General features: G+C 38.9%; 1 protein-coding gene across 1 annotated transcript; it reads right to left on the reverse strand.

Annotated features, from left to right (window-relative positions):
• Window positions 1-237: 237 nt before the first annotated feature.
• On the reverse strand, window positions 238-9,441 carry LOC146401387 (olfactory receptor 10C1-like). The gene is made up of 2 exons (XM_084970493.1): window positions 9,285-9,441; window positions 238-851 (listed from the first exon to the last, which is right to left on the reverse strand). The coding sequence occupies exons 1-2, from the start codon at window positions 9,439-9,441 to the stop codon at window positions 238-240; spliced, it is 771 nt and encodes a 256-aa protein (XP_084826619.1).
• Between the last annotated feature and the right edge of the window lie 1,702 nt (window positions 9,442-11,143).

Below are 11,143 nucleotides of genomic sequence, written 5' to 3' on the forward strand. Positions count from 1 at the left end.
TATAGAAGAGGGCTAGGAGTTTATCTATTCCTGGTGAATGGCTAGCCTTGGGTCTCAAGTAGGTGACAGATCCTGAGCCATAGAAGAGTGTTACTACAAGTAAGTGGGAAGAACAGGTGGAAAGAGCTTTTCGGCGACCCTCAGGTGAGGGCATGCTGAGCACGACAGTTAGAATTCTGCCATAAGAAGCAATGAGTAAAAATGGGCTGGAAATGCAAAGGGTGGCCACAGCAAAGACTACAGCCTCATTATGGGAGGTATCCCCACAGGCAAGTGCCAGGATGGGGGGAGGTCACAGAAGAAGTGGTCTATTTCACAGGGGCCACAGAAGTCCAGGGAGAAAATATAGTTGGTCTCGCCCAAGGCTACCATGCATCCCACTCCCCAAGAAACCATTGCCAGATGGACACACACTCCACGACTCATTCGTGTTGCATAGTGAAGTGGGGAGCATATGGCCATATAGCGGTCAAAAGCCATGGCGGCCAAAAGACAGCACTCACTGATACCAAAAAATGCGAAGAAAAACATCTGTGTGGCACACCCCTCCCGAGAGATTCCTCGGGCCTCGCTCACAAGGCTCTGCAGCATCTTGGGTGTGACAGAGCACGTGCAGCCAATCTCCAAGAGAGACAGGTTGGCCAGGAAGAAGTACATGGGGGTGTGGAGGACCGGGTTGGTCCAGATGGCAGTGGCTATGAGAGCATTGCCCGCCAGTGATGCTAAGAACATGAGCAGGATGAGGGTAAACAAAAGGAAACACTGTTCAGTGACCTCAGAGAATCTGGCAAAGGCAAAGCGTTTGACAGACATGCTGTTGTCCTGCCACAAGGAACAATTGAAGGTCATGCCTGAAAAAAAGAAGGCAAGGTCATCATCAAGAGTCTTTCAGAAGGAAAGATGAATCTTTCTCTTACTCTTAACAAACTCTCGTGAGCCAGAGAGATAGATATCTTTTCTGCTATTCTAAAATTCAAAGTTTGGAAGTTACCCTCATCTTGAAACCAAATCCTATTGTATGTTTATTATCCTGGTTGATTTGTCAGAAATATATCTGGTCAGTAGACATATAATGGAAAAAAATTAAGTAAAATTCTTTCTCCTCTCTTTTTTTTTATCATTTGCCAAATACTACCAAATAAAGGTCCTCCCATACCTACCTATTTCTTTCCTTTTCTTTAGCCACTGACTTGCTTTCTTTACTCATTTATTAAACACTATTTATTGAGCAAAGAGTATTTTCAAAGTATTTTTCAGTTACTATTGTAGGTCCTGGATTTAATATGTAAAAAAAGATGGAAAGATGTAGACTGATTCAAAATTCATAAATGTGAAGTAGCAACTCTGCACGATTACAGGGACCATCAGCGTATATGACTATTGAAAAAGTTGCTCGCACATCAAGTATTTTATTATAAAGCAGTTACACTTATGTTAAAGTATTATTAAGCATTTGCCTTGCACTGTGATTGACGTAATTATAAAATTTAATATCTACGTTTCCCACATAGCAACTCAATTCAGTTAAGGCTGTGGCAAAGAAAACAGACAATAGTTTAGTTATTTTTTTTTAACCCCAAATATTTTCTTAGATGTCCTGACTTCTCAATCATAGCCTATGCAGTTGCATAGAAAACTCTGGATGTGAAGAAATTGTCATCCCTTTTGTCAGTTAAAAACATAAATGTATATCTTACTCATTCTGTCTTTGTGGATCTGGGACAAATTGCAAGTTTCCCCGGTGACTCTGATGGAAGGAACAAGGCGGAAATTCCAACCAGCAAAGGCGAATGCCTGACTCTTTCTTAACTAGGGACATCACAAAATTTCATTTCATAAATATCTCTCGCCATTTAGACTGTAGACAGCAAATGCCTGTGCTGTGGGTTGGTGTCAGAGGGTGTGGGAATGAGAGAAACCTGCTGGTGGATGGCCCACAGTGTGGGCTGACGGCACAAAGGCTGATGCCTGCTCTTAGTCATGTGATATTCTTAGACCCGCAGGGTGAATTAAAAAGACATCCTGTGGTAAGTACTTTTTAAAACCTCACAAACTTCAGAGACAGTTGAAAAACTGAGATATCTGAGATAGTGAAGATCTGTGAATGCTTCTAAATATTTAAACAGTCAAAGAAGGATACTCTGTCTAGAAGTAAATATTAAATACTATAGAAGTAAATGTATAGGTCTCATTAGAAGTGAGAAAGCAAGCAAATGTTAAATTCTCTTCTTCCTCGCTCTCACTTAGAATAATTTCACATCAGGTAAAATCAGATTTTTTTCATTACACTTTCTATTGTTTTCTGGATTTGCTCTCTGTTGACCTTTTGTTGGTTGACCTGAGATCCATGTACTAGAGGTCAGCTTTATGTACATACCAAGAATGTTTAATTCTAATCATTGCCTACAGAAAGAGCGTGAGATATTCAAGGCAGGTGTCAGGGGTCTGCAGAAAGGAGCATCCCAGGCAGTACAATTTGGCATGAACATTCACTGTCTCTCATCTGATAATATTTTCTTGACTTAAAGCTTCTTTTCTTTTTTTCTTTTTTTTTTTTTTTTTTTTTTTTTGTCTTTTTGCTATTTCTTGGGCCACTCCCGCGGCATATGGAGGTTCCCAGGCTAGGGGTCCAATCGGAGCTGTAGCCACTGGCCTACGCTAGATTCACAGCAATGCGGGATCCGAGCAGCGTCTGCAACCTACACCACAGCTCACTGTAACGCCAGATGGTTAACCCACTGAGCAAGGGCAGGGACCAAACCTGCAACCTCATGGTTCCTAATCGGATTCGTTAACCACTGCACCAAGACGGGAACTCCTAAAGTTTCTGATTTATCATGTCCACATGAAGGAAGGATGATGAAGCCCTTCCCATCTTTCTTGCTGAGTCGTTTTGTGTTAAATGTGCCAACATTGTACAGGCAATGATGAATTCAAAATAAGAAATTAAAGTGTACTTTATCACCCTCAAAAACCCTTGCCCTTTAGAAGTCTCATGTTAACGAACTCATAGGACTCTGCATACAATATTGTCTGCTATTGCCATTATATAAAAATAACCTGTATTAAGAATCAGTCACCACCTGAATATGCACTGTTTTGTTAATCTAAAGATATAGGAGTTTCATGCCCAATGATAAACTGTTTTATAGATTCCTGCTCAGTGTAATGAAAGGTCAAGTGGTCATTGAACATTGACAAGATTCTGCAGGTTTAAATCTTGAGATGGAGTTTTAATGATAGCTGGATATCTGAAAGAAATACATCGAGAAGGAGAAAAGATAAATTTAGTAGCTCATGGCTTTGCTTCATGTGTCACCTTACCCAGCCCAAGATCCAAGACATGCACATTCTCTGCAGCTCTGCTTTGGAAATAACCCAGCAGAATTGATTCATTTGGAGTCAGCTCCACATAATTAGGACTGTTCTTAACTGACTCAGTCCCCCTTCTTAATCTCTTTTTTCATAATGAAATGTTTATTTCCTATCAGCCAAAGGAAAACATAAGATAATGATTAGATATTTTACCTGAAACACTTAGTACAGTGCCCAGAATACAATAAAAACTCAATAAATATTAATCTTCATTATGCTAAAATTATCATTTCCAAAATGCTTGAATAGTAGATATAATTTATGTAAATTTGTCATTAAATATTGCATAGATGATATCCCATTGCTTCCCACCATTTATCCATAGTTATTTCAGCATCACTTAGTATTTTAACGAAGTGATGCCTTAACATAAGCTAGCAGAAACTGTTTTATCACTTGATGGGAATAACAGGTACAGGATAATGGAGGCATTTCCAATTACCCAAAGATAAGAGATATGTCTATTTCCTGGGAAATAACTAATTTAGAATAACTTACAGCAGTTTTCTGACTGGGTCACTGGTAAACTGAGTAAATTTTTATAGTCTTCAAAGAAGGAGAAAATAACTGATTAAAATAATGTCCAGAACTGAATAATGCTTTGAGTGTTAGCTATCCATTTTTACACTTTAATCCATCTTATACAACCCTCTTAAGAAATCATTTATATCACATACCTTTAATCATAATTTTTGAGGGAAAAAAGTAGATGATATTAGCTTCTGAGTAGCCACTCCCTGATTTTGTCTGCATGCTCTCCTTATAACCTCCCCACATTCAGAGGATGTAAATTTCCCCAGTCCTCACTTCTAAGACTATGCACTGAGAAGCTTTTGTTGTCATCAGGACCTTGTCTGATTCCAGGAAGATTGTGTCTCCTGAGGGAGCATTATGTCCTTCCTAGCAATGCCCTCAGCTACACACACACACACACACACACACACTCACACTCACACACACACTCACACACACTCACACACAAGCATGCAGGTCTGTGCTCATTACATGACATATATTTTAACTTTTCTCATCCAAAAAAAAGGAATATGAATATGTTTTACTTCATTCCTTCCCCCTGTTCTGAATCCTTATCATGCCTTTCTTTCCCAGGAGACATATTTTCTTCTCACTAGAATGTCAGAACGTAGTTTAATTCTGTCTCTCAGGAATTGCAGTGGACTTGTCTGGTTCTATTTTTTTGTTAATTATGAACATTTAGGAAGCAAAATGAATATATATAAAAGGTAATGTAAAAACAAAAGTAAAAATAAATATAGAATATAATGAGTAACCTATATCATAGATAACTGCTATCATAGATAACTGCTGTCATAGACTGTGTGCACAATGTGATATTAATTCAAGTGACATGTACAGGTGGAGCCAAATATTTGACACTGTTGGCTATTAATATGAAATGCTCAGATTTAAAATTTTTGTTTGAATTAAAAATTCATCATCAAAAATAAATATGAAAATGACAAGTAACTTTCATATATTATATAGAAGCAGTTACAACTTATTCTGATTTTTTTTTTTTTTACCTTTTTAGGGCTGCACCCACGGTATATGGAGGTTTCCAGGCTAGGGATCTAATTGGAGCTACAGCTGCTGGCCTACACCACAGCCACAAAAAAACACACGATCTAAGCTGGGTCTGTGACCTACACCACAGCTCATAGCAACGCCGGATCCTTAACCCACTGAGCAAGGCCAGGGATGGAACCCTCAACCTCATGGTTCCTAGTTGGATTCCTTTCCACTGCACCATGACGGGAACTCCTATTCTGGTTATTTTAAAAGATTCAAATTAACAAATCATAATAATTTTCTAGTTACACATGAGTGTGACAAAGAGCACATTTGTTTCTATTAAAAGTAATAAAGAAACCCTAAGAGTCAAAGATATATGCTAGGATGATGAAAAACTGTAAGGTACAGAATTTTTTTTTTTTTTTTTTTTGGTCTTTTTGCCATTTCTTGGGCCACTCTTGTGGCATATGGAGGTTCCCAGGTTCAGGGTCTAATCGGAGCTGTAGCCACCAGCCTATGCCAGAGCCACAGCAATGCAGGATCCAAGCTGGTCTGCGACCTACACCACAGCTCATGGCAAAGCCGGATCGTTAACCCACTGAGCAAGGGCAGGGATCGAACCCGCAACCTCATGGTTCTTAGATGGATTCGTTTCTGCTGTACCACGATGGGAACTCCCTGAATATTTATTTTTTTAAATGAAATAAAAAGTGGGTAAAGTATTGAATACCTATTACTGACATGATATAATGGCAAAGGAGAAAGACCAGGGAAGAGGAAGTTGTCATTCGGATAGAAAATCCCTCTTATTGCAGCCCCATTAAATGAATTATGCACAGGAGGAGAACAAGATGGCAGAGTAGGAGGATAGGGGACTCCTTTCCTCAATGAACACATCAAAAATACATCTACGTGTGGAACAATTTTCACTGAAAATTAACTGGAGTCTGGGAAAGAGACTTCTGCACAATGAAGGCTATAAGAAATATCCATATGGAAGAGAACCATCAGGTCAGGACCTGTGCCTCTGGGGAGGGGACTCTGAGGAAAAGAGAGATTTCATGGGCAGAGATCCTCTCCAGGGAGTGAATGGTTCCAGCCATAAATTAGGCACCCCAGCCCTGGGGTCCTACACAGGGAAGACAAGCCCCCCTTGGCTGGTTGGAGGGCCAGTGGGACTACCAGAAGGGCTGTGGGAGGCCCGGACTTCACTTCTGAGGAGCACATGCACACTTACTTGCTCCTGAAGCATGAGGAGAGGAAGGATTGAAAACTGCTTGAGTAACTGGCCAGTACCACAAGCCTGGCCTCCAAGCTCATGTCCCAATCTGAGCCTAGGGAATGCTCCAGCCCTGCTTGTTATAAGAGGCAGCTCCACATTTACGTTTTCTTTTTTTTTAATAATGATTTTTATTTTTTCCATTATAGCTGGTTTACAGTGTTCTGTCAATTTTCTACTGTACAGCAAAGTAACCAAGTCACACAAATACATATATATATATATATATACACACACACACACACACACACACATTCTTTTTCTCACATTATCCTCCATCATGCTCCATCACAAGTGACTAGATATAGTTCCAGTGCTATACAGCAGGACCTCATTGCTTATCCATCCCAAATATTGCATGTATTAACCCTAGATTCCTAGTCCATCCCACTCCTTCCCCCTCCACCTTGGCAACCACAAGTCTGTTCTCCAAGTCCAGGATATTATTTTCTGTGGAAAGGTTCGTTTGTGCCATATATCAGATTCCAGATATAAGTGATATCATATGGTATTTGTCTTTTCTCTTTCTGACTTACTTCACTCAGGATGAGAGTCTCTAGTTCCATCCATGTTGCTGCAAATGGCATTATTTCATTCTTTTTATGGCTGAGTAGTATTCCATTGTGTATATATAGCACATCTTCCTATTCCAATCATCTGTCAATGGACATTTAGGTCGTTTCCATGTCTTGGCTATTGTGAATAGTGCTGCAATGAACATGCGGGTGCATGTGTCTTTTTTAAGGAAAGTTTTGTCCGGATATATGCCCAAGAGTGGGACTGCTGGGTCATATGGTAGTTCAGTGTACATTCACATTTTCTATACTCTCTCTCCTCTTTCTGGGACCCTTGTAAGATGAATATTGGTACCCTTAATGTTGTCCCAAAGATTCCTGAAATTGTTTTCACTTTTTTAAAATTTGTTTTTCTTTTTGCTATTCTCATTTGATGATTTCCATTAATCTATCTTTCAGATCACTTATACATCCTTCTGTTATCACTTAGTCTGCTGTTCATTCCTTCTCATTTTTTTTTTCATTTTAGTTATTCTTCAGTTTTGACTGGTTCTTTTTTTTTCTTTTTTCTGGCTGACCCATGGCATGCAGAAGTTCCTGAGCCAGGGATCAAGCCTGAGCCACACCAGGGTCAACCCCAAATCCTTAACCACTAGGTCACCAGAGGACTCCTGACTGGTACTTTTTAAAAATTTTTAGTTCCTTGTTAAACTTCTCACTGTTTTCATCTATTCTTTTCCTTAATTCAGTTAGCATTCTTAATACTGGTACTTTCAATTCTTTATCTAATAGATTGTTTATTTCAGTCTCATTAGTTGTTTTTTCAGGGGTTTTCTCTTGTTCTTTCAGTTGATACAGGTTTCTCTGTATTCTCGTTTTGCTTACTTCCCTCTGTCTCTATGAAACTAGGTGAACGGTTACCCTCAGCAGTCTTGAACAGGTGCATGTATTTGGGAGCATCCCTATACAGTTTGTGGGTGTCCAGCGGCTTTGATGGAACAACTGGACTTGATGTGAGCAAAGTCAGATCTTCAGTATGTGCTGGTAACTATCACCTTGGTAGGAGGTTGGGCTAGAGATGAAGGGACTGGGTCCAGAGTTAGGTGTAAACCAGGACTTACCCTCTGCCCAGTGGCCATCACCACTGTATAGGGGGCCTGGGTGGGACCCAAGTTGCTGGAGCAGAAACCCTGAGGGTTGAGTCAAGCTGGCTCTATTTCCATTTTGTGTGTGCTCTTCTTCCCAGCACTGGCCCCCTCAGCCCCAAAGGGGAGCAGTGCTTGAGCCGGAGAGGCTGGTGTGTTTATCTGGCAATGGTCTGTGAATTTGGTGTGGTCTTTTAGCCTCCAGAGATCTGTTTCTGATGTGCTGTCTGTGTAAGTGCCAGTAATGGCTGCCCCCTCCCTGCTCAGATGCCACTTAGGTTTTGAGCTGTCATAGCATCTCCTGCTGAGATTTTTCCTTGGTCATGGCAGCACTTCCTCCAGTGTGGAGCTATGAGTGTTTGTCTAGCTCAGAGTGGGGCAGTCTCATGAAACCAGTCAGGTAGTCACATGGTTTCAGTTGGCCGTTTGCGCACTGCTTTGGGAAGAAGAAAGAAACAGTTCTAACTAGGACAACTCCTTGAAGGGCATTAATTGTTACTTTGGGATTTACTCTCCCAGTGGCCCCATTCAAGGAAGGCAAATTGCAGTATTCTTTTGATTCCATAAAGGCACCATTTGCTCTAGGAAAAGAGGTTCATCCCTTGACACACAAGATCTTTTTGGTAGACTCACAACTCTCTCTTGTGTAGCAGTGATAATCATAGTAATTTTCAGCCTCTGCTTTCCTATTCTGATGTAGTAAATTAGAATGTATGATCTAGGAAGTCATTTATTTTGGTGATTTGACAGAGATGAAAACCAGCAATCAGATGGTTCCACACATAAAGAAGCATAGATCAGGTGGACAAATAAGGTAATGTGGACAGACACAGGAAGGACAGAAGTGAAGGGAGTTGTTTGAATGTTACTTAAATGCTAGGTAAGAGTATTAAGGGACTAAAGTAGGAAAAAAAATAAGCTTACCAGTGATATGGGGATGGGGAAGAGAAACTCATGTCTACCACATGATATTTCTTCCAAGATGTCTTACTTTAAAAAAAGAGAAGAGATATTTCATTCCATAACCTGTGAAAGCAACCATTGATGAGATCTTTATTTCCCACTCCTCTGGTAAGAAGAAATTTAACCATGAAGTTCCTACCCTTTCTCTACTTACATTTGGTAGTTTTATTTTTTTGTGTGTCTTATCTCATATCCCTTTTTCACTTCTGTAAGAATGCTGAAGGATGGCTAATGCAACAAGTAAATATATCATATAGCTGCTTCTTTGTTTTAATTACTGTTTCATGCAGCTGTATAAGGAAGAAGAAAATTATATCTGCATTAGAAGAAGCAACACCTGTGTTTCTTTTTGTATTTCTCATGATATACTAGCTCCTATTCTAGGGAAATTTTTTAGAATCTTGGAACTTTCCCATCATCCCTCAAATGTCAGTGACCTTGAATTGAAATAATCTTTGTAATTTACTAACTGACCATTCCTATTTTTGATTCGGCCATAGTGAACTTCTTCATCATCCATCATGCTCAACCACACCTTCTTTGGGGAGGTCTGAACTTTAACCTTGGGCGGGAAGTGTCTCTTTCCAAGTTTGTCCTTTCTTGGATACTGTCTCTTGGTCCAAGATATCATTTAGAGTTCTAATTACATTTTTATAGTTACTATCCTTCCATAGCATAATAATTCTATTTTTATGTGATATTTATTTTTCCATTATAATTGATTTATAATTTTTTACATTAATCTTCTGTTTAATTACAAAAAATTTCTTATAAGTAATCTACTGTCTGATCATCTTGCATGGTTTCTGAGCTGTAGAAAGTAGTCTAGATTAGTAATAATTAGTTAATGATTAACAGTTTTAAGGCCCAAATCAGTCTTACAGTTGTAGTTAAATTGTTCCTAACTTTCCTGTTGAAACTCAACCAATTACCTACTGCTAACAACTTTTTCAAGAGTTGCACTTATAAATGTGAACAACTAAAAGACTCTCAAAGAGGTAAGCACAAATGGCTCTGCTATGATTTCTTTCTTTTTTTGGTTATAGCTTGTTAGAAAGTGTGAGGGGAAAAAATTGTCTATGAAAGGAGGGAAGCAGAAGTGATGTGGCAACACTGAATGAGGCAAAGCATTTACAGAGAGAAGGAGGGATATTTATTTATTAAACATTTCTTTTTTTCTTTCTTTCTTTCTTTTTTTTTTTTTTTTTTTTTTTTTTTTGGTCTTTTTAGGGCTGTACCCACAGCATATGGAAGTTCCTAGGCTAAGAGTCAAATCAGAGCTGCAGCTGCTGGCCTGTGCCACTGCCACAGCAATGCAGGATCCCAGCCACGTCTATGGCCTATATCACAGCTCACGGCAATGCTGGAGCCTTACCCACTGAATGAGACCAGGGATTGAACCTGCATCTTCATGGATACTACTTGGGTTTGTTACCTGCTAAGCCAAGATGGGAACTCCAAGGAGGTATATTTAAATGGTAGTTGTTATGCCTTGTTACAATAGCTACATAACAAAAGGTAGTGTTAATCCTTCCTATGGAAGACTGAAAACCCACAAGAGAAAAAAGAATCACTTACGAGTTATAACTATTTATGAAATGCACTTTTTTTTTAACAAAAATGGGTTATGGGATGGAAATCCTGTGAAACTGGATTGTTACGATCATTATACAACTACAGATGTGATAAATTCATTTGAGTAATAAAAAAATTAAATTAAAAAATAGATAAGTAAATATAAAAAAAAAGAAATGTAAGATTCTCTATGCAAAATATAGAGTTTGCTCCGATGATAAGCCATAGTAAACTGAGCTGTTTGCATTTTACAGGTTCTACATTTTTATCAGGAGGCTCACCAACTTTGTGCTTAGCCCTGAGCAGAAGGTCTTGTAAATGAGCCTTCAGAAGAGAGGTGCATGCTCAGATTGTGCACATAGGGCAGCCGCATAACATAGACTTGGTTGTTACTGATTCTCCTTGTAAAAAGAGTTTTAAATAACTGATGGGAAGTGGATATAATATATTAGGATCCTCAGGATCTTTACCACAATCTGAAGAATTAGGCCCTGAGTCTTCTGTTGGCTGCGGAATTTTTTAAAAAATAAAAATGCAATGAAATAATACCTCACTAATAGAAGGTCTGTTGAATGCCTAAAAAGGCAAAATATATTAGATGATAAAGTCATTTAATGGTTTCCATAAATATTCAGAATTCTCTAAGTTGGAGAATAAAACTATATGTAGACATTAATAGTTATGATTAGAATTTAAACATGGTTTCAGTTATTGTCCTAAATAAAAAGAAATAATGTAGAAACCTTCTTGAGGTCCTA

This window comes from Sus scrofa, chromosome 7, assembly GCF_054392235.1.
Source record: "Sus scrofa isolate SSC_HxYL_T2T_F1_AM1 chromosome 7, Sscrofa_HxYL_maternal_Yorkshire_Landrace_v2.0, whole genome shotgun sequence".
NCBI classification, from domain to species: domain Eukaryota; kingdom Metazoa; phylum Chordata; class Mammalia; order Artiodactyla; family Suidae; genus Sus; species Sus scrofa.

Coding starts and splice junctions, on each gene's coding strand:
- LOC146401387 (XM_084970493.1), bottom strand. CDS start 9,441: ATGATATCTTGGACCAAGAGACAGTATCCAAGAAAGGACAAACTTGGA. Junction 852..9,284: donor CCGAATCAAAAATAGGAATG/GTCAGTTAGTAA, acceptor TCTTTTTTTCAG/GCATGACCTTCAATTGTTCC.